The sequence below is a fragment of the Quercus suber genome, unplaced genomic scaffold (genome assembly GCF_002906115.3).
Source record: "Quercus suber isolate HL8 unplaced genomic scaffold, Cork oak 2.0 scaffold_149, whole genome shotgun sequence".
Lineage (NCBI taxonomy): Eukaryota > Viridiplantae > Streptophyta > Magnoliopsida > Fagales > Fagaceae > Quercus > Quercus suber.
The window spans coordinates 543,087-566,979 of NW_027069610.1; the positions used below are offsets into that span (position 1 = coordinate 543,087).

Here is a 23,893-nt window from a genome sequence, read left to right on the forward strand (position 1 = left end):
TTTTATTACATAAAATAATCATTTCTTATAAATAGCTATTCTTTAAAATGAGGAATAACTATTCATCTCTATAAAGGTTATAATAGCTATTACTTAGTATGTGTATTAATTTTTAAAATTAATATATTTTCAAATAAACAAACTTTCCATATGCATATAACAATTATGAAAACTAAAAAAAAAAAATCATTAAAAAATAACTAATCTATCTTTCAAATTTAAAAATATATATTATTTTTTAGGAAATATAATTATATGAGTAAAATATTTCCTAAAATATATCTTATGTTTAATTTAAAATACTTTCGTTCTATTGTCTTCAAGGTTATATTATTATATTGCCACCAAACAAATTAATAGTAATAAGTATTACATTACAACGTCTTTTATTCGTTATAATACATATTCCTATTCATATGTAATTACCATTACAATCTACTAAATGTGTCCTTATAGTGTCCACTCCATGATGCAATATTATTATGCTAAGACACCAATTGGTTTTTGTTATTTTTTTCCCAAACCAATCGGTGTTCAATTTCACTATTCAGAGCAATGACGAAGTAGGAAAATAGAGAACCGTTATATAAACTTTGGGTCTCAACTCTCAAGTATGACTTATTTATAATTTTATAAATCAATATAGCAGTCATTGAAGAGATTGGGGAGAGAGATAAAACTTTGTTTAGTAGAGAAAACTTTGGTTAGAGTGAAAAAACATAAATGAATCTTCTATCCAAAAACTAGAAGTTAGTTCTCTGAGTAAAACACAGAGTTTTGTTAATAGTTGCGTAATTTTCTCTGCTTCGTTATTCTCCAGAGTAACAAAAAAAAATAAAACTAAGATAGACTAAGGTTTCAAATTGAAACAGTTTGAGTTTTTTTTTTTAGTTCAACTGGTAAAGTCTTTGATAGTTGAATAAGATATCTGGGATTCAATTTCTGTCTACATCAAAAACTGATTGGTGTCTTAGTCTGGTAATAAAGAGTTATCATCAAAACACCATAAGTTGAAACTCTCTTTAAAAAAAAATTACTAAAAAAAAAATTTGAGAGTTTAATGGACAATATTTAAATTTAGACAAAAATTCAAAACTGGCCCTCTAACTTTCAGCCTTTGTCATTTCAGTCCTCTAATTTTTAAATTTGTCATTTCAGTCCTCTAACTTTCAATTGTTGTCAATTCAATATTCTATAAATATCAGTTAATAGTCTCCGTTAAGTGAGCCAAAACGATGCCGTTTTGGCTCTCTCTTTTCTTTTCTTTTTTATAAATAAATTTTGTAATTAAAAAAAATAAACATTTGTTATTTAAAAAAAAAAAAAAACAAATAGGGGAATGACGTTGTTCACCTTAGCTGAAACCAAAACAGAAAATAGAATATTTCTCAGTAGCCTTAAACTGAGAAATTTGGGGGAAGAAGGGAGAGAAGAAGTCTAAGTCAGTAGTAGTGATGAAGTGAGACCAAGATTGAGAGAGAAACCGAGATTGCAAGCACATGAATGGGTCTAGTTCTGTGAACCGAGATTGCAAGCAGTGAGTCTGTGTTTGAGAGACTGAATTTGAGAGAAAAAAGATCGAGATTGAGCAAGAGAAACCGAGATTGAGAGAGAGACACCGAGATTGAGAGAGAAACCAAGACTAAGAGAGGGAGAAACCGAGATTGAGATATTTCGCGGCGGGCTAGGGTCCACTCTGTTAGCTCCAGCTCCGACCAAGTATAGTTTTGGGTAAGTGATGATATAACTTTTGAACTTTAGTGTTTTGTGAATTTAACCCAAAATTTTGATGATATAACTTTTGATTTATGTAACCCAAATTTGTATTTGTGTTTTTTTTTGGGTATAACTTTTGATATAAATATGTGTCAATGCTTGCTTCTAGTTTATGAATATATCTCTTTTTGATATAAATCTGTGTCAATGCTTGCATCTAGTTTATGAATACATCTGTTTTTGATATAAATATGTGTCAATGCTTGCTTCTAGTTTATGAATACATCTATGTATGAATAAAACTGTTTCAGAAAAGTACCTTGACTTCTTCATAACATTTCTTTTCCCTTGCTAACAACTTATCCAAAACAATGGCATGAGTATAATAACAACCTTTTCACAAAGTGCTCTAGTAACTATCTTTTCTCCTACTTATTCAAAACAGTGGCATGAATATAGTTCTCTATTCATATTGGCACTTCGCTTAAGTTTCCAATCCGTCTCCTTACACCCTCTTGAAGAAAGAAAGAATGTTGCCTTGCTTAGGATCTTTCAAGCTCCCCGCTTTCTTATTTCCTGCTTTACCTGTTGGATTGGATGGAGCTGTGTTTCCTGTTGCTAGTGACTTCTTGGTTGCAAGAGGCCTGGATTTCTAAACCCAACATTTAGAGCCTAATCAATCAAGGCTATATTTCAGCTAAAAAGATAGTATTTATAGGGAGAATGTAGCATACACAGAAGAAAAAAAAATTAGTCATAGACAATCAACATAAAGCATTACACACTAAGCACACTAATGCCTAAACTAGTTCTTACAAATTGACCATAGGTTTGGAGGAAATAACTACATATACTCACAAGCATCTGACTTATACTCCTTGCACCTTTCCCATAGTTTTTATGCAACAGCAACAAGTTTGATTCCTATATTATTTGTAAGACCCACACTGCCTAAATTGCAATAATGACTACATCTAATAAACAATGTGACAGACAACATCTTGGTACAATGTCTAGCAATCAATCATGCAATGGCTATAGTAGTGAGGTACAAGAGTGTAGATGCAAACTTTCAATAGTTGTGATTATCAAAGACTACTAAGAATCTAAGAAGAAAATTTTGGAGATATCCCAATTATAAGGCAAGTAGTTCATATCCAACTTGTAATGGTTCTTTATGTGTTTTGAGTAATATGTTAGCCATAACTGTAATTTGCAAAAGGAGCACAAATGTAATTACTTTGAATGGCCTGAGATTGAATTATGTGACAAAGGGTCAGATATTATGAATGGATTGGTAAGAAAGATTCTGAATGTGAAACTGGAAAATCAACATTTGGAAGAAATAAATGAAAGGAAATATTCCATTATTGCAAACATAGAGAAGACAATCAAAAGACTGGGAGAAGAAAACAATGCAGGAAAAAGATATATGTCAAAGATGCAACAACGGAAGAAAATAACCATATGGTGCTATATATGCGTTGTGTGCTTACTTTTTATTTCAATCTTTATACTTAGTGCAGACATACAAATTAGGTCTGACAAAAGAATGTACTTGCCATAACAAGATAATGTTGTTATGAAGAAATGTGTATGGACATGTGATGGTGTAATGTGAGTTCTCCCTATATAATTCAATGTTAATTCTTTTAAATGAAATATTTTGTATAGCAAGGACCATATTTATTGTACAATTATTGCTTTGTTCAATTAATAAAGATGATATATATTGCTAGTCCATTTCAATGTGTACAATTATTGCAATGTGCAATTATTGCAGTGATGACTTAAATTTCTTTTCTCTTTTTTTTTTTTTTTTTTGAGAAAGGATTTTAGAGTAGTTGATATATAAAGATGATATATATATATATATATAGCTAGTCCATTTTATCTGTTTCTTTATCTTATCCACATTTAAAATGTAAATTTACATCTGCATGTTTTTATTTGGTTATTAGTAGTTTGTACACTTTCATATTTTTAGTTACAACTTGGAATTAATTTAAGCCACAAAAACCAATTATGATTTTTTTGAATCATTGAAAATGATCATTAGTCATTTATTCATGTTGTTCCATAGTTCCTGTATCTACCAAAAAGTTTTAATTAAGCATGTAAAGCTAAATATGGAGGCCATATATATCTTTAAAAACCAAAAAGTTCAAGAAACCACTATATCATACACATAACCTGCCTTGCCACTCATATACATAAAATTTCATAAACATATTCAGGCATGAAATTTCAACTTCTATACATAACCTACCTTGCCAACCACTATATCATAAACATAAAATATTCAAAAAACCCTAAAAGAATACCAAAGGCTGGAAATTTCAACTCCTATACATAACTTCTTGCCAACCACTGTATCATAAACATAAAATATTTAGGAAACCTTAAAAGCAAACCAAAGGCATGAAATTTCATATCTTGTGTATAACCTGCCTTGCCAACCACTGTATTATAAACATAAAATATTCAGGAAACCTTATAAACAAACCAAAGGCATGAAATTTCAACTCCAATACATAACCTACCTTGCCTTTTGACTTTAACATCACAAAATAAATTCAAAAAGAGTATACTTCCTTTAAAAACTAAATTGCCTTAATAGTTTGGCAATAACATCACAAAATAATAATCATGTTAAGAGTTTGGCCAATTAAATAACAAATTATATGCCTAAGTTCTAAAGTACTATTGCTAGGCTTAACTAAGTTCTGCTGTTTTGTTGACTATTAAAAATTTTTGCAGCTTCGTTGACTACCATCAACTCTTGCTCTAAATCTCTTCGAGTTCCCCTCAATGTTGGCAGCCTGAATGTGAAAAGTACATAGACATTAGAACAAAAACCGAGTAATAAAGATGATATATATATAAGAGTAATAAAGAGGATAAGACTGTTTGAGTTTAGATTCTATATATGACAGACAATGTCATGTCTTTATAAAGATCTTTTGAAACAAGCAAACTACATCTTTTAGAACAAGAAGAGAAACCAAAGAGATAATTAGGTAGCTTGTATGCAGTGGAAGCCATTGTACATATAAGCAATAAAGATGATATAAAGTAATGAATTCCATAAGTAACAAAGATGATACAAGCAATGATAGAAGTCATTCTTCACATATACATTGCTTAGTTGGCTGCTAAATGCATCATCTACTTGCACTCTAAATCCCATGAAGTGCTCCTTAGAGTCGATGGCCTGCATGTGAAAAACATTAGCACTATACACAATTTGCTACATTAAGGAAAGAATTTAAATGAATTCAAATACCCTCTTCTGTCACTATTTGTTGCCTTGCCCTTACCCTTGTCAGTTGCCGCCTTGCCTTTACCCTTGGCAGTTGCTACTCTTGGTGGTCTTTGATTGCTCTTGCAGGTCCTTCTATTATGCCCCAATTGATGACAATTTGCACATCTTAAACTTGTTTGATTCCTCTTCATCTTGTAAGGGTTATGAACTTCCTCTTTATCCTTTCTTCTTCTATCAATCTTAGGCCTCCCTGGCTAAATTTATGGATTGGAGGAAGTATTGCATCTCCATCTGTGTCCGGCCACAAATCAGGACCATTGCATGGCTAAATGGGATGCGAATTTAAAGCAATATATGTATCCTTCTTATAGAATTTATGCACATAATCCTCAACCTATTCTTTCTTGAAAGCTATTGCGTGCATTGCATGCTTACAAAGGATCTCAATCAAATCCTAGCAATTTCAAGCACATGAACGTTTCTCCACATCAACCACAAATTGCTTGCCACAACTATTCACCTGCCACCTTGTCCCACCTGACCAAATAGATTCGCAATCAATGCTAGCCTCTTTGCATTTCTCCAATTTTTGTTGGATCTTGTGACAAATAGGGCCTTGATAATTAGCCATTGAATTTCTATTTTTGTAGATTCTAACCATGAGATATCTTCTAATGGTTTCAAGCATATTGACCAATGGCTTTTCTCTTTATTCCACGATTTTTAAATTAAAAGTCTCACAAATGTTACTACCCCGGTCCCTTTTTTTTTTTTTTTTTGTTCTCTATTCTATTTTGAGATATCTCAAAATATTGTCATGTTCCTAAAAATAAAAGTCATTAATTTACTAATGTTCCTATTATACCTATATTAATTTAGTAATTCAATTTTTTGATAAATTTTTTTAAGGGTAGTTTTGGAAACTTATACATTTTTAAAAGATAGACAAAACAATAAATGATGTTCCCTTAAAAAAAATTGACTTTTCAAATAGGACAAAAAAAAGGGGAATGAGGGAGTATTTAATAGCATATCACACTTTGGATAATAGGGAAAAGCATGCCTAATCCACTATAATGGAAACCTACCCCTTAGCTCATCATAAGCGTCCTTGGTCACTATTTTCAATTGCTTCGTATAACTTTCGAATGTTGCTGCTGTCAATGACTTAATTGCCCCCCACATCAAGTCCTTTAACTCCTTTCCTTGATAGTTCTTCTTGAAGTTAACAAACAAATGCTTCACACAGAATCTATTGTATGCATCTAGGACCACATCAGCTAAAACAAAATGCAAACCTTTCTATTGGTTTGAAATAAAGCACCATCCATGGTCTCTCACAACCAAAGCCATGCCATTCATAATCCACATCTCCCACGGCACCATTCACATCATTGCCCCTAGCAGCATTCCCTTCATCAACCAAATTATCATTCTCCTTAAACTCATCATCAGCAGCAAAAGCCTCATCCCTATCCTCCACATCAACTTCATTATCATCACCATCACCATCAACGTCATCAACATTCACATCCTCCACACCAACACCACAACCCACCAAATTTGCAACATCAACAACACTAACATCCCTGACTAACAACTGTTTCTGGACAGAGGCTGCATGTTTTACATAAATGTCTATTTTAGGATTAATGGGGTCAAGACACTTAAATAGTTCCTGAGTATTAGCATCAATGGACAGATATCTTAAGCCATTATGAAGATCCAACCCAAGCACAAGAAAATAAAACTGGACATAATCCAATACCCCCAACTCCGCACAGTAATGCTTAACCTCCGGTACAGAAAAGTAGTCTGAATCTACATTATCATACACTTTCATCTTACCACCTGTATACTTCATCTTCTTAACCAAGTGGTACAATACTTAGTTGTAGTGAAAAGATAATGTAAAATTTTGGCCAAACATCTTTACTATGAAAGTATTAAATTAAAAAGTTAACAAACAACACAAGTGTTTTAACTGACAAAGATAGTGTTAAGTACCCCCACACACACCAAAATATCAGCAGAAAAATAAAATTCTAACTTCTAAGTATCCCACATAGCAAACAACTAATGGGGACCAAGTTATTTCAAAACAATAAAACTACATGTGAAGATGTTCAGCAAACAGACAAATAAAGTATATTATCCATAGAAAAAGAGGGAAACAAAAACAAAAACAAAAACAAAACAAAGTCCAACAATAAGTAGATTATCCCAAAACATTTAATCTCACCTATCAGTCAACAAAGTCCAACATAAATAAACAAAATGAAACAAAATACTCTTCAATAGAAAAAGTCACCAGCTTTATATAAGACAGCAAAATCTAGCACAAAATTCATTGTTTTGCTGCTACCTATACCCCAAAACACACAAAAGTTCAAAAGAATTATATCATCACTTACCCAAAACTATACTTGGCCGGCGCTAGAGTTGACAGAGTACACCCTAGCCCTGAGTGGACCCCATGTCGCTACAAAATATCTCTATCTCGATCTTAATCTCAAATTCTCTTTCTCTCAAATCTCAGTTTCTCTCTCTCTCAATCTTGGTTTCTCAATCTCGGGTTCTCTCTCTCAATCTCAAGCTCTCAATCTCAGTTTCTCTCTCTCAATCTCGATTTCTCTCTCTCATTAATCTCACATCAAACTGCTACCGACCCAAACCTCTCATTTTTCCCCAGTTTTCTCAATTTAGGGCTATTGATTGTGTTTCTATTTTGTGTTTTGATTTCAGGTAAGGGGAATGACGTCGTTCCCCTAATTGTTTTATTTTATAACACATATTTCATTTTTGTTTTAATTACGAAATTTATTATTAAAAAAAATAGCCAAAATAGTGTCATTTTGGCTCACTTAATGAAGACAACAAACTAATGTCTAACGAAATACTACATTGACAAAAATTGAAAGTTAGAAGACTGAAATGACAAAACTAAAAGTTAAAGGACTGAAATGACAAAAGCTGAAAGTTAAAGGGATAGTTTTGGATTTTTGCCTTCAATTTATAACCCGAACTCCAAATAAGCCAAAGTCACCTAGTAGTCAGCACACGCCAAGACAAAGAAGGAAAAAAAAATTCACGTAATTCTCTAGCCACGTCATACAAAATTGAGTGTCAAGTCAAATAAAACATTAGTTGAATACATATGCTAGACAAAACCAACTAAAGTCACCTAACAGTGAAGTGGCCCAAACCTCACCATGTCATCGAGGAGTAGTATATATATAGGTCCTAAAAGGGATAAATGGAAATTGTAAGGATACATTAGCAACTAAATTGGTTATTCTTCATTCAATATCTAACTGTGAATTAGAATCATGTATTTATAGAAGACTAACTCTAAACTCATTGGCTTACATGGCTTTCTAACTAACTAAAACTAACTAACTAAATGAAAATGTGGAAATAAAACAATGTTGGGGAAAGAATATCTTGAAAAAACTCCACCTGAGTAGTTAATATAACTTATAAGGATACCACTTGAGATTCAATTTTGGGGAGGGAACCCTTAGGGAGACTTCACTAAGGATAATTTTGTCTTTCTTTACTGTTCAATAGCGCATGTGACCAACCATTTGGTGCAACGTGTTCTTTTTATTATATATATATATATATATATAAATGAATTGGTCAAAGTTAGATCAAGTAATGCTAAAAACTATACCACTTCAACTTCTGGGTAGGCCATATAGGATAAAAAGTAACATGAGTGGACAGAAAGACATAAACTGTTCTAAGCAAAAAAGAAAGACAAAACTTGAATGTTTGCAAAAGTATAGGAATGAAGAACGAACTTTTTAAAATTTAGAGACAAAAAAACCGATTTTCATGTAAAGTTTAAGGATGAAAAACAATATTTTAGTCTCCCCCAACCACAACTCATCTTTTTGTTTCTCGCCTTCATGCTCCTCCATAGTGAAGAGAACCCATAAATTATCAAATTTTATTGGAGATAAGTGTTGGTTATCTATACTACTATTTAAGGGGATTCGCCAGTTCGGGATGAACATTTCTTTGATTCAAAAATACCTCTACAACCCAAAGCTTAAGTAAAGACAAAACTAAAGGACACTCCGGTAAAAATACATCTCATACTCCCACTAAACATTTCCTACAAAATAGGGCTATTCTCTATTCCAACTCCCCATTTTCCTTCAATCACTAAGCCCACATCTTCATTTTTTTTTTTCTTTTTGAATTTGTGGTTTCCTTACACCTAATCTCACTTTTTTTTTTTTTCTTTTTTCTTTTTCAATTCTCTTTTTTTTTTTTTGAATATTTAAAAAAAAAACTTTTTAAATACAATATTTAAGGAGTTTTCTCTATTTGAGATGGAATACCTCTACATCCTCAAGTTTAAACAAAGACAAAACGAAAGGGCACTTCATTAAAAATATATCTCCAAGTCCCACTAAACATTTCCTACAAAATAGGACTATGATCTATTCCAACTCCCCATTTTCCTCCAATCACTAAGCCCACATCTTCATTTTTTTTTTTGGTAACCATTATCAAGTCTTAACTGTTTTTCTTCTTTTTTTTTTTTTAATATGTGGTTTTTCTTAACTTTTTTTTTTTTAATCAAGTCTCACTTTTATTTTATTTTATTTTATTTTGTTTTGCTTTTATTTTTTAAATTCTTTTCTTCTTTATTTTGAATATTTAAAAAAAATTAAATACTAATATTTAAGGACCTTTCTTTGATTGAGATGAACATTTCGTTGGTTAAAATACCCCTACATCCTTAAGTTTAAGTAAAGACCAAACTAAAGGATACTCCAATACAAATACATCTTTATCTCCTACTAAAACATTACCTACAAAATAAGATTACTCTCTACTCCAACACCCCATTTTCCTTCAATCACTAAGCCACATCTTCATTTTTTTTTTTTTTTTTTTTTTTGAATTTGTGGTGTAGGGACTCAATTTGGATTTAACCTGAATATGAATGGGTTTTCAGCCCAACAAGCCCAAACAATAAATTTTTAGAGTATGGGTCCAAGAACTAGTACTGTTTGACAGGAAAGGTTCTACTCATCAAGTAACAAGGGATACTTTAGGTTCATTCCTTGAGAAAATCTCTCCTCAGCTCTCTTTCAGTCAGTCTCTCTCTTCTTTTTTCCTTTTTTCTGCAAAAGTCCCCCATTGTTTCCTTCGTTCCTATGTTATATACTCCGTTCTCCCCCTGTTTCCATTGTACACGTGTAGTTCTTATCTTGGGAGCTCCTTTCTGTCCCATCCAGTACCTACCGGAACTTTTAGCTTAGTGGCCATAAAGCTGCTTAGTTACTGTTCAGGTATCACCTCCACATTAATGCGGCCAGAGTGTTAGCTGGAAAGCATTTAATGTGGAGGTGATGGCCTTAGAAGATATTTGCTACCTTCCCCGACGCCCCCTTAAGTTATATTCAATTTCCAGTTCAGATACAACTTGGCGGAGTCTCCCAAATAACATGAAAGTTACATTCACCTCGGACTTTGGTGTCCTCGGACGTGTGTTATGCCGCTGTATATAGTATCTACTCGTTTCTCCTATATTGCCCATTTAGTAATAATAAAACTTTTTTAGACTATCCTCGGATGACTAAGTATCCTCGGACTGGGCCGTTGGGCCCCGAGCCCACTTCTGAAGATTACTACCCCTTTTTAACTAACAGGCCCCACAAATAAATTTTGCTAATAATTGTTTATTTGATAATATGTTTTGGGTGGTCGAAATTATAATTTCAACAAAGAAAATAACCTTAATAGATTATCAAAAACAAAATTTTATCCTAATATTAGTTCAGTTAATCATTGCTAAGTTTTATTATTTTTTTTTAGTTTACGTTTTTTTGGTGTTTTGGATTGTTCCTATATTACATTTATGGTTGTTCTTATAATAAATAAAAATATAATTACAAAATACATTACTCATTATTAAATTATTTTGTAAAAAAATATTTAATAAAACCACTATAAAAATAATTATCACGCGTAACGCACGTGTTCACGGCTAGTTAAAATAATATATATTACCCACTAAAATAATATAATATATTTTAATACAACTCTCTCTTTCTTCTCTCCATCTCTCTTCCACTTTATCAATTAAAATATATTATAATTTTTATTAAAGTGTTGCAGTGCCATCCTAAATGTGTCATCCTACATTTTGGATGGCACTGTAACACAATTGCAAAAAAAAATTGCAATAGTAAGATTTTACAAGTTCTATACATATATCATTTAGAGCATCCACATCAGTCCATAGATAGTCTTGCAAAATACATAAAGCAGCAATTTTTACACATTTTGGCCCAAAAAAACACCCACAACAGTGGGTGTAAAATTGTGCAAAATATACATCCGGCTGTGTAAATGAACAGTAACTGTGTATATATACACGATTACTATTCGCATGTAAACAATTTTTTTTATTTTATTTTCTCTCTCATCTATCAAACTACTTTTCTTCCCCAACCATTACAACAACCTAACACACCAGAATAACCACCCAATCACCAAACCCAGCGCCACCATCAAACACCACAACCTAGCATAGAGTATTAACCAAAATCAACTGAAAATTAACCCAAAATCAACTGAAAATTAACCCAAATACATCCACATAGACAAATCAACACAGAGATACACTTGCTCAAAAAAAAAAACACAAAGATACAAAAATAAACCCAAACGGACAAACAACAAAAAGAAACCAGTGCTTATCAGAACAATCGGTGCTTGACTGGAACGATTGGAGCTTGTGGGCCTCGCTTGATTAGAGCTCGTGGGTCTCGCTTGATCAGAGCTTGTGGGTATGGGTCTTGCCTAATCGGAGCTAGGGAGATACACTAACTGATCAGTGCTTGTGGATTGAAGCTAGGGAGATCTCGGTCAAATCTAATCTAATCAGTGCTTGTGGATTGAAGTTAGGGAGATCGATGCTTGTGGAACGGAGTTAGAGAGATCAGTGCTTGCCTGATTGGAGCTGTAGATCGGTGCTTGTAACCAAGATAGTGTGGATTAGACCAAGAGGGAGAGTTGATTCAAAAATGTGTATAGAGATGGGTTAAGGGTAGAGAAATGGGTACAGAGAAAGAGCAACAAATCAGAAAAAATGAGTTGAGAGAGAGAGAGAGAGAGAGAGAGAGAGAGAGAGAGAGAGAGAGCGTGTGTAATTTATCCATAATGCATATTCATTTATTTTAATTATTAAATACGTATACATTATTTTTTTAAATGTGCTGTTGGCATATTTTCTATTTTGTGTACTTGCTAAAGGTACTAAAGGGAATATATTATGTATGTATGTATGTATGTGTGTGTGTGTGTGATGATATATAAAATTATCTATGTGTTCTTTTTAAGTAAAATGAATCATAAACAAGGTCATATGACTAAAATTACACATGAATTGCCTCTTCAATTGCTACATACTAAATTGCAAAATGATACCTTTAAACATGTTTGAAGCTAAAAATTTATGATATATATTGTGAGAGATCCACCCAAATAGGATCAAAAAGACTAAAAACTGAAATTTTCATTTATTATTTTTTTTTAAGGTGCCAAACTCGTGGCAAAAGTTTAGGCATAAATTAGAGCCACCCTTTACAATTGTATCTATAATTCTATTGAAAGATTCTAGGTGGAGACAGAGAGAGCAGAGGTTGCATTTCTAGAGAGAGTGAAATAGTAGGTAAGATTAAAGATGAGACAGAAGAAAAAAAAGATATAAGAAATTTATGTATTGTAGATGGTGACAAGGAGATAGTTTACAATAGGAAAAATAGTGGCAAAGTGAGGATTTTAGTCTAGCTACGGGCAGTAGTAAAAGAACATTAAAAAAACCATTAAATATTTACCCTTTTTAATCAAAATATTAACTGGTATTAATAATAAAATAAATAAATATTTCTGAACAATTGTAATTGTCATTCAAAATCTAATATAAACATAAATTATAATTTATTTTTTCATACATGGTTTAATTAATTACAAGTATATATTTTATATCACTAAAATAAAGAAACACAAATAAAATTCATAGTTACTAACGATCAAGGTAAAACATTATCTAAATATATAAATTTTAGACATCTAATTTACTGCTCAAAATAAATTGTGAAAATAAATTAATCTAAAATTGCTCAAAGTGAGCAATATACCTGGTCTAACCATCTTGATTGCATTTAAAAAATATTTAGAGAATTCAATATTTCTTTCTCAATTTTTCTAAGTTTTAAACTGCAAAAATTTAGGTTTACAGCAAAACCTACAGTTTAAAATTGTGACAAAGTCAAGAAATGGAGCAGGGAAAAATTAAGTGGAAGCTTTAGGGTTATAATACATTATATACAAGGACATTAGAGCATTCAGAATAAATTAGTCAAAATAACTAAAAAGCTAGTTGGGCTTAAAGGGTTAGGAATTTGGATAAGACCACAAAAACAAAAATTGGAGAAAGATATAAAGTAGATACTAGAATATTCATATTTTTGATCTTCAAAAAATTTTAACTGCAAATAAAAAGCAATTTTATATATTTTAACATTTTAGATTTTTATTATAGTAGTTGCCTATTGTGCTCTAGTCTGACTAGAAAGTTACAACCATTATAAAAATAATTGTCGTAAATACATATTCTCTTAATTTTGAGGGGAGTTTGAACTTTTATTAGTGGACTTAGGTTTAGGGCACAACACAGTTTAACAATCTGCCATAAATAATTTTTTGATGAAGTGAACAAATGACAATCAGCACTCCTTGACAAGAGGTTCAAATATGGAAGTTTATGTATCTAAACTCTAAAGCCGACACCTAGGTATTGCTATTTTTTACTTGTAAGTTGTAACTAAAGCCATTACTTACCAGACTATCAGACTATATCAAAATCATATCTTGCTACTGTAATCAGTTTTATTAATCATCAGGAGAGTTGGATATCATGTCTTTATTTAATTTTTTAGTTTTTTATTTTTGGCTGAGAAAAAAATTAATAGGGGCAATTTGAGTTGACATCTTTCACTTCAGCGTAATCATAATGACACTTTATTTATTGGACCAGGACCTACGAAAGCAAGGGATCCGAATGAGCCATAGCAATGCATCATCAAGAACACTACTAAACATGAGCTGAGAGCATAAAGTTATTTTCCAAATATTTTCCATTGTAGGATTCAAATCTAAGACCTTTACCTCCTAAACCCTTAAGAGTACTGAGCCCATAACCACTAGAGCAACCACCCTAGTGGTTGGATATTATGTCACATCTAAACTTGTTACTTTAATTAATACTGTAGTGCTTTATTTCTATTTCCACAAAGTATATAGGTGAAACCACCGTGAAGGACTGACCTTGAATCTTTGTTGTATTAATTGCTATTTTGGTATATGCACGTATTGGTTTAAACTATGCTCAGAGTTTGATTTTCTCAAAAGACTTGTTACTAGTTTTTAGTGAAGGTTAATCAGAAGCCACATTTTCATTGCTTGCCACGCATTCGAGTTGATCTGACCAAGGATCACATGCATTTAGTAACCCAACTTTGAAAACCAATCTGACTCTCCTCACTACGAACAAGCCGTATATCTTGTTTCAGTTCTCTTATCTGACAATATCTTGTGATTTTGATTTGCTTTTGAGTTTTGATATGATTTGGTTTAGTATCCGACAATACAAAATTATTTTTTGTAGTTTCAACGAATAACTCTTGGCCTACAAAACAAAATGATTGGTATCCGACAATACATCTTGGACTGTGTATCAATGCATGAGAGAATCGGCCATGGAAAAGAGAAATCCATTCCCACTTGAAAGTGTTCAGACTTCAGATTGTGCAATCCAGCAATATCATGAAATAAATATGGTCATTGACCCATGCATATGAGCAATGAAATAAAGCAGTCCTTCTTGTCCTAAATTATTAGGCTGCATGACATCTTCGGTCTTTCCATTCGAAAACATATAAAAATCACAACAAAGCATTAAAATTTTCTCATCTAAAAAAAAAAAAAAATTCACAAAAAAAAGCATTAAATTCATACCTCATTACATTTCTATATATTTTATTTAAGAGCAAACATATCATAACAAATCATAATACATTCTTTCAAAAATGAAACAAAACACAACAAGACAAAATAAATTATACCTCCATTACTTTGAAATTGGGTTCTTCTACGATTATGTGAACAAAATTTTGTCTCATTTCATTTGTTTGTGGTTATACTGCGTGTGAGAACCCTAAAAGGTTCTCTTTGTCCTAAGTCTCCATTGGAATACAGCTGGCTAGCTCTCTTTTTTATATTTTATTCTTCTAATAACGTTAAAGTTGAGTCCAAATCTTCTGTCCCACTTTTCCTGCTCCACTCTATACTCCACCAATAAATACTTGCCACATGATACTATTAATTAATAACTGTAAGATTAATAAGTCAATAATGATAATATTTAATTAATTAGGTGAACACGTGGTAAGTATTTATTGGTGGAGTATAGAGTGGAGCAGGAAAAGTGGGACAGAAGATTTGGACTCGTTAAAGTTAACTGTGGACTAACGTTGGAGACTTTTTTTTTTTTTTTTTTTTTTTTTTTTTTGAGAAAAACGTTGGGGACTTCAAGAGTGTACTGCCATTGTTGATGAGCTGTACTCATTAAATGATTTTAGCCAAATTTCTATTAATATGGTATTTTTCTATTAGTTGGGACTACAAGGTCAGCTTGGTGACCTTGCAGTTCGAGAGTAGGCAAGAATTAAGAATTTTTTGGTGAGGAAACATGAAAAAGAAAAAAAAGAAAAAAAAGAGAGAGAGAGGGCATAGGTTTTAATTAAATATAGAAGATAAAATATTATTATATGGGTTTACCTTCAGCTAAATTTCCACTATTTTACAACCCTATTTTTTTTTTTTTTAATGAATACAACTTTATTTTTAATTGATTAATGGTGTTAAAAATAGTAATATAACTTTTTAACACTGCTAATGCACTTATTCAACTAAAAGCTAAAACGCAATAAACAGTAGAGTATCTCAGTAACTTGGCATAAGACAATACAAGGCATATTGTATAGAGCAAATAAATACGATGATATAAGACACATGACACAAGATGCCAAATAAGGCAATACAAGACATATTGCACAGGATATTAACAATAGACGAGAAAGATATGTGAAACTAGAGTCTAAATAGAGTCGAAATAAAAATATTAAAAGGTAGCCGTAGGAGAGGAAGAAAATCCAAATTTTTACACCACTCTTGAAAACTAAAGCCAAGCAGTTGATTTTGTGTAATCTTCCATCTTGATTCATACTGGCTAAAAATTCATGAAAAAACTGAAAGCAACAAGAAAAAAAAAAAATAACAATAGGAAGAAAAAGAAGAACAATTAATATAAAAAAATAACTTAGAAATAGAACACTTACACATTCATGTGCTTCGTTAATAGCCTGAGGTGCTACCAAATGAAACCCCAAAGGGTACTCCATATCCATATTGTTGACCAAAGACCTGTGTTTTTTTTTTTTTTCCTTCTCTCTCCCCAATATACACTAGTCCGTTTAGATATAGCTGAAAACTGAAAACTGAAACTGAAAAATACTGTAGCAAAATAATTTTTAAATTTGTAAATAGTATCGTGAGATCTATTTTTAATGAAAAAGTTGTTGAAAAGTGGTATTTGTGGGTTTGCAAACAGTGCATGGATGCACTGTTCATGGACAAAAAGTCAACAAGTGCGGCTACTGTTTATTGAACAGTAGCCGCACAGTGCAGGCGTTACTCCCTCACACGCCTGAACAAAAAAAAAAAGGCAAAACGCGTTAAAAACAAAATGCAGATGCAAAACGTTGAATCCAAACGAGCACTATTATTTGTTTCCTTTTCTACGAATCTCTAACCTATATGTGAGGGTTTGGATAGTGCTTTAAGTTGCGGTGTGTTTTCTGCGTTGCAGTTTCTCCCTTTTTTTTCTTTTTTTTTTTGGCCGGATTTCTTGACTTTTTAGAGACAACAATTACTGTGCATGAACAGTGCATGTACTGTTTACGCACTGTTCATATACTGTTCATACATTAAAAAATATTAAAAATGGGTCTCACGATACTATTCATCTATTTAAAAATTATTTTGCTACAGTGTTTTTAACAATAATTAGTTTTCAGTAACTTTCAGCAACAATAAGTTGTATCCAAACGGACCCTAATTATAGGGGTGAAAATGGTTTGCGAAGGGTTTTGATGTCTTTTCATTGTTTGTGGTGTTATAAAGAATTTATAGTGTCATTGGGTTGGTACCACTCCTTGCCAGAGTTTTTTTATTTTTATTTTTTATTTTTTATTAATTGATGTTCTAATCCAACCAACGCAAGTACCATCTATGAATCGTAATGTGACAATGTGATCTATATGCAAGTTTATTACATCAGTCTTTTGCATAATTGTATAAAAATAGAAGTGTTATAGTAACAGTGTATAATGTATCTTTCTATCATATGATTTATATTATTTAATTGTTATCCTATATTTTTATATTAACTCACACGTCAATGTAGCACACTCACTATTAGAGAACCCCATCAAAAAAAAAAAAAAAAACTATTAGAGAAAATAGTAAAATATAAATAACCGATAAATATTTTATTGAAATATATTATAGAATAAATAATTTGATACAGGTGTTTTGAAAAAGTGGTCGTGTAAAAAAAAAAAAAAATCTTATTGTAAAATATACCAAAATTTTTACACAAGTGATGTAAATGCTAACATATGAGTGGTGAGCCTGGTGGATTGATTTGAGAAAAATTCTTGTATGAGACTAATCATGAAACGGTCTCATACAATACTCACACTTAGTTTAATAGGAGAGAAAAATGGTTTGGAAAGGGTGTTAGCGACTATCAGGACGAAATGGGTAACTAAACATAAAATTCTAACTATATAATTAGTTGTCAATGTTTTCAAACTATATTTTTTACTAGCATCTTGAGCTTTGTGACTCTTTGTCACTCTATGTTTGTGAATTGTGATTCTCTCTCTTGTATGAGAGAGAGAGAGAGAGAGAGAGAGAGTTTGTAGAGATTACTTAGATTAGAGAATATTTGTTTAACTGTTTGTTTGTTCTTTGTTGACTGGTAGTTGGGCATAATAGGGACAAGTGACAGATAAAAAAAAAATGATAAAGTTAAGAAAAGTTTTTATTAGTCACAAAAACTTAATAGGGAAAAGTTAAGAAAGGTTTTTGCAGAATAAATTTATAGTGTCGGTAGTGGGATTGGGTTAGTGGGTCAATGTCAGAAAGAAGGAGACAACACAAAGATAAAGAGATAAAATTGATAAATAAAGACAAACAAATGAAAAAAAGAAAAATACAAATCATATAATATAGAAAATTGTCACACAAATTTAAGAAAATAACAGTGATTCACTTGCGCTCATTGTTAACTCAAAATGCTAAATTAGATAAATTTATAAATTGAAAAAAAGTGAAAAATACTAAATTTATAATTAAATGCATCATGCATATTATCTTGATTCTAGTATTTGTCTTTAGTTAGTAACAACAACATTTGTGCAATAATATATATGATTCTTATTTTTTTTTTAGATCATGAAAAAATTAACTACAATACTTGATTTTTTCAAAGGAAAAGATTTAAATTTATTCGAAGTCAACGTGGGATTGCCAACAACTAATTTAAATATGCATTCCCTAATTCTTAGTGTCCAATTCTAAAAAATATGCATTCCCTAATTTCAAAAAATGTCGATTATCCAATTTAATTTAATTTTTTTTTTTGCTTAACTCCAACTCCTCAACTTAAAATTCTGAGTCCGTTCCTGCCCTTACTCATGTTCCATTGCGTTCGAATAGGCGTTGCTTTTTATTTCGGGACGGTTAGCCATTGACTTTTGATATTAGTTGCACCCGACCTGTAAGCTTGGACACTAGGAAAAGAGAAAGAAATCAACAAAGAGAGAGAAAGAGAGAGTCGGGTGAGTGTCGGTGTGAAACGAGGACTTATTGGAGGTAGGGATAAAAATAATAAAATTAAATAGTGTCGGTGCTAGGGTAGACAAATCAATCAGAGGAAAAAGCAGCTTTGGTTAATTGGTTCTGGTACTCACATGGTCGAAAAACTGGTAAAAAAAAAAAAAAGACAAATTTTGGTAGGAAAAAGTGTAGGAAAATATATAATTTTGGAAGGCTTTGAGGCACAAGACATGTCACTGATAAGTCCTTCAAAAATGCACGGTGGGTTTGGTTTAGCTTTTTCAAATTGAGGTTTTCAAAAAGTGTTATATGAAATTAGTTTTTTTTTGTTTTGGTAAAAATTAAGTGTTTGGTAAAAATAGTTAAATTTTTTTTTTTTAAAACTTAATGTTTGGCCAGTATTTATAAAAATAGACAAAATGAGAAATTAACTCTAATTTTTAATAATTATAATTAGTAGAAAACGTTTTCAAATTATATTTTTTACTAATATTTCGAGTTTAAGAAACTTGATTTTGGATCTGTAGGGACTCAATTTGGATTTGACCATGAGTATGAATGAGTTTTCAGCCCAACAAGCCCAAACAATAAATTTTTAGAGCATGGGTCCAAGAACTAATACCGTTTGACAGGAAAGGTTATACTCATCAAGTAACAAGGGATACTTTAGGTTCATTCCTTGAGAAAAACTCTCATCGGCTCTCTTTCAGTCCGTCTCTCTTTTCTTTTTTCTTTTTTCTGCAAAAAAGTCCTCCTTATTTCATTCGTTTCTAAGTTATATACTCCGTTCTCCCTTCCGTTTCTATTGTACACGCGTAGTTCTTATCGTGGGAGCTCCTTTCTGTCCCATCCAGCACCTACCGGAACTTTCTGCTCAGTGACCATAAAGCTGCTTAGTCACTGTTCAGGTATCACCTCCACATTAATGCGGCCAGAGGGTTAGCTGGAAAGCATTTAATGTGGAGGTGATGGCCTTGGAAGATATTTGCTACGTTCCCTGACTCCCCCTTAGATTTATACCCAATTTTCAGTTCAGATACAACTTTGCGGAGTCTCCTCAATAAAATGAAAGTTATATTCACCTTGGACTTTGGTGTCCTCGGACGTGCGTTATGCCGCTGTATACAATATCCACTCCTTTCTCCTATATTATCCATTTAGTAATAATAAAAATTTTTTAGGCTATTCTCAGATAACTAAGCATCCTCGGATTGGGCCGTTGGGCCCCGAGCCCACTTCTGAGGATTACTATGTCTTTTTAACTAACAGGCCCCGCAATAGCCCCTCAAAATCTCGCTTTTTGCCACATCGGGAAAAAGGGAGATTTTGATATCCAGCCTTTATTTATTTCGTAGGTTTCCCCCGCTTTCAGAATGTCTTTTTGTTTACCCAAGGCACGCTCCTGACGTTTCAGCGTCATGAGTACGCCATTATTAAATGATAACTGCTCTGTTATCCCACACGTTCAACGACCTAATGCAAATCTAACGGTGGGGGATCCTTTGCATTTATGGGCAGGGTTTTTCCCGCTCCTACTTTCTGTGCCCTTATAAAGTGCTTTTCAAATCAAATCTTTCTTCAGTTACAAATTACTCCCTCTCAGCACATATTCATTGAATCTGTCTCTCTCTCATTACTCCACGCTCTCATAAATACTAAGAGCCCATCCGAGGAGCTTATTTTCCAAACCTGTAAGTTTCCTTAACCCTTCCTAGTTTTCCATCTTCTGTATTAGTTTTTCTCTACTACTGTTAGAAAATGGGTAGATTTAAGTATCTAGTTGATTTTGAGGAGCAAATAGAATCATTTAGGGCTAAGTATAGGATTCCCTCAACAATGGGTATGAGATACGCTTCCCCCCAAACTTGGTTGCACGATAGAGAAACGGGGGAGGTAGTCATCCCCATGGTAGCTTTTATCGAGAGAGGGATGACTATCCCAATGGGTAGTCTAACGAGAAATTACCTTAGGTTCTTTAGATTATCTCCCACGTAGTGCGCCTCGAATATGTTCAGGGTACTTGGGAGCATAGAGGCTTTAAACGCCTTGTACAATTTAGGTTTGACCCATCACGATGTGAACTGGATATATAACCTCAATCATTTGAAAGATCAGGGATATTACCTTAAGTCTAGGTACCCTGCAGTAAGATTGATCCAGTGCCTCCCTACCTCAAACAAGAGTTTTAAAGACGATTTCCTTATTTTCTCCGGGGAGTGGCATGATGGTTTGCCTTGCCCGACTGAAGAGGGACAACCAGGTGGGGTTCCTAGGATGTATGCCCCTGATAAGTCAAATTAATTTTTTAATTGAAGCAGTTTTTATTTCTAACGGAAATTTCCTTTTATGTTTTAATTATTTTGCAGACAAGCGCGCCACTAGACGCAATTTCAGGCTGATCAACAGGGAGAGCCTAGATAGAATTCTGCGGTCCGAGGTGTATGTAAATCCCTTCGACGGCCAATTAAGAGTAGCACACTTAATACTCAAGTACGACCCTGCGTCAAAAGCCTTTCAGGCTCCCAAGTATGTGATAAAGGCAAAAGATCCTCGGCTCCACCGTATCAGTGTAGCCTTTGAGGGATTCATTGTTCCTGAGGGCAAACCTATTCCTAAAGGTGTGCCTTTTATTGAACCATCGCCTAAGGCCATTCCTTCTATAGGAGCTTCATCATCACGCTCCGTTCCCCAAAAAGTGAGAGAGGGAGAAGAAGAAAAAGAAAAAGAGGCCGAAGGAGAAGAAGAAGAAGAAGAAGAAGAAGAAGACACCCTGGGAAGACTTCTAGAGTTGCCTGATTCTGCCGACAAATTTGAAGTTTTTGATCAACCCCAATCTCCCAAGGTGACTTCTAAGAAAATGGTTATCCAAAGGAGAAGTCAGAGGAGTTTGAAAGACGTAATTGAGGGCCAGCTTGACAAGATGGTGGAAAAGCAAGTTCAGGTCAACCCTCCATCTCTCCCCCCTCCGCCTCCTCAGTCATCCCAACCAATTGTGACTGAGCCCAGTGATCTGAAGAAGAGGAGAGAGCCGAAGGGCAAAGAAGTGACGGACGCAGGGAGGACTCACACTATCAGTGAGGGTGAGGACCAAAGAGCTGCTAAGCTGCAGAAAACAAGTTATGGGTCACAACGAGGGGTGGATAAAACAACCACTCAGTCCTCGGATCCTGAGACTTGGCTCCCAGCCCCTATGCTCGATAAGAGGCCTCTGAGGGAGGATGCTTCAATCAGGGACTTTAGTGGCGAACTTAGGTGCCGAGTCGCCTCAGCATTAGAGGAAACACTTCTTCTTCTCAGGAACATGGCTGAGCTGAGAGCGATCAAGAGGGACGAGGTCTTTCAAAATACCAAAAGATATTTGGGCATGGTACGACGCTTTTACCGTTACATTTTTATTATTATTATTATTTTATTTATTATTATTTATTTTATTTATTATTATTATATATTTTTTTTGCGTATTTCTAACTCCTTTTTCTCTAGGCCGTTCAAGCCACCTTCAGGCTGGAGGAGATAGCCGAATCCTACTACAATCAAATAGACGAGGAGAGGAAGAAAAAGATAACAGCTGTACGCACACTGAATGCTTCCGAGCAAAACATTGTGCAGCTGAAAAAGAAGTTAGTAGCCGAGGAAAATGCTCGGAAGAGTGCTGATTCAGCTCTGGAGGAGTTCCAAAGACAGGCCGAGGACCAAGGGCGGCTTCTGCGTGACGCCAACGCCCAGCTAGCAACCTCTAAGGAACAGGTGCTGGCCCTACAGAAACAACTGGAAGAAGTCCAGAAGCTCAGAGATCAGGCTAAGAAAGCCAAAGTTGAGGCTGAAAAAGAAAGAGACGTCGCTGAGCAGTAGGGTTACAATGTGGGCGTTGCCGAGACAGAGGACACTTTCTGAGCTGAGGTGCCCGTCGTGTGCCGGGAATACTGTGCCTTGACCTGGCAAGAGGCTCTCGACCGAGCTGGAGTTGAATCCCCCTTAGAGTTGAGGAAACCTGAAAATATCTACTTCCCCCCAGCTATTCGGGCCTCCACTCCCTCTACTCCACAAGGGGAGGTATCCTTTATTGTTGCTGAGCCACCCAAGGAAGTTCAGACTCAAGCTCCTCCCACACTCAACCAGTAGGAGCAGTCACCCGTGCCTGAAAAAGTAAAGGATCTATCCTCGGCCAAAGAAGTAGCAGGGCCCAAAGACGGAGCGGCCTCTCATACTTTTGAACAGACCTTAGCCTCAACTACCCTACCTGCTGGAGACGCTCCCATGGCGCAGGAAAAGGATGTTCCTCATGAGGTAGCTGGCAAAGCCCCTCCCAAGCTCCAAATAAAGTTAACCAAATAGTTGCTTGTAGTCAAATTCCTTTTAGTGTCCTTTTTATCTCATTTCTCCTTCTTTTCCTTTTTTTTTTTTTTTTTAAATCCTTTTCAGGATGTTCCTGGTTGCAACACATAGTTCTTTTTGGCAAGTTATAAGAGATATTTGGGGTTTCGTTTATTACCTATATAATTTCATGTATGATTGTTCTTTATTACTTGCGTTTGTTTATCTACTTTTCTTATGATCTCGGATTGTAAAAAGGATGAAAGTTGACATGATAGGGAAGAATCATAACTTTATACTCGATTATTGAGAACTCAAAGCAGGCTATAACAGTGACCTCTGCGGCCTTATAAAGGCTCCCTGTAACATTCATTAGAAAATTACACTTACCTAGGATAGCATTTTTACATTTCATCCAGAGGGGTATTGATCCCCCTGAAATGCTTTAAGTGATGCTCATAGCATTTACTTTGATATGCATCTCTAGTCACACGAACCCCTTTCAGAAGACCTAAATTCGAAGTAAGTTTGATGTCTAAATAGTTTGTTATAGCTTAGTTTCTATTTAATACTTACATTCATAGTGTAATAATTTCCACTAAG

The 23,893-nt window shown here is 33.7% G+C and overlaps 2 protein-coding genes and 1 long non-coding RNA gene across 7 annotated transcripts; 2 read left to right on the forward strand and 1 right to left on the reverse strand.

The window, feature by feature from the left end:
- The first annotated feature begins 1,357 nt into the window (after window positions 1-1,357).
- Window positions 1,358-3,413, forward strand: LOC136069069 (uncharacterized). The gene is made up of 2 exons (XR_010630353.1): window positions 1,358-1,731; window positions 2,710-3,413. It is a non-coding gene; the product is annotated as an uncharacterized LOC136069069 (long non-coding RNA).
- A 710-nt stretch (window positions 3,414-4,123) lies between these two features.
- On the reverse strand, window positions 4,124-7,754 carry LOC136069068 (uncharacterized). 5 transcript variants are annotated; one of them, XR_010630351.1, is made up of 3 exons: window positions 7,396-7,754; window positions 4,856-5,272; window positions 4,124-4,538 (listed from the first exon to the last, which is right to left on the reverse strand). XR_010630351.1 is itself a non-coding variant. In XM_065777151.1 (3 exons), the coding sequence occupies exon 1, from the start codon at window positions 6,843-6,845 to the stop codon at window positions 6,258-6,260; it is 588 nt and encodes a 195-aa protein (XP_065633223.1). In that variant the 5' UTR covers window positions 6,846-7,389; the 3' UTR covers window positions 4,124-4,538; window positions 4,856-4,930; window positions 5,037-6,257. The 5 variants fall into 5 exon arrangements, 2 of the variants coding, with proteins under 2 accessions (XP_065633223.1, XP_065633221.1); XR_010630352.1 differs by having other exon boundaries at window positions 4,856-5,518; XM_065777151.1 differs by lacking the exon at window positions 7,396-7,754 and having other exon boundaries at window positions 4,856-4,930; window positions 5,037-7,389.
- Window positions 7,755-20,734: 12,980 nt separating this feature from the next.
- On the forward strand, window positions 20,735-22,828 carry LOC136069060 (uncharacterized). Its single transcript, XM_065777135.1, has 3 exons — window positions 20,735-20,816; window positions 21,343-22,343; window positions 22,460-22,828. Exons 1-3 carry the CDS (start codon window positions 20,735-20,737, stop codon window positions 22,826-22,828), a joined length of 1,452 nt encoding a protein of 483 aa, XP_065633207.1.
- Window positions 22,829-23,893: the final 1,065 nt, after the last annotated feature.

Excerpts from the sequence above, each read along its gene's own strand:
- LOC136069068 (XM_065777151.1), bottom strand. The coding sequence starts at position 6,845 with ATGAAGTATACAGGTGGTAAGATGAAAGTGTATGATAATGTAGATTCA.
- LOC136069060 (XM_065777135.1), top strand. The coding sequence starts at position 20,735 with ATGGGTAGATTTAAGTATCTAGTTGATTTTGAGGAGCAAATAGAATCA. Across the intron at positions 20,817-21,342 it reads TAGGATTCCCTCAACAATGG|ACAAGCGCGCCACTAGACGC; the intron begins GTATGAGATACG and ends ATTATTTTGCAG. Across the intron at positions 22,344-22,459 it reads CCAAAAGATATTTGGGCATG|GCCGTTCAAGCCACCTTCAG; the intron begins GTACGACGCTTT and ends CTTTTTCTCTAG.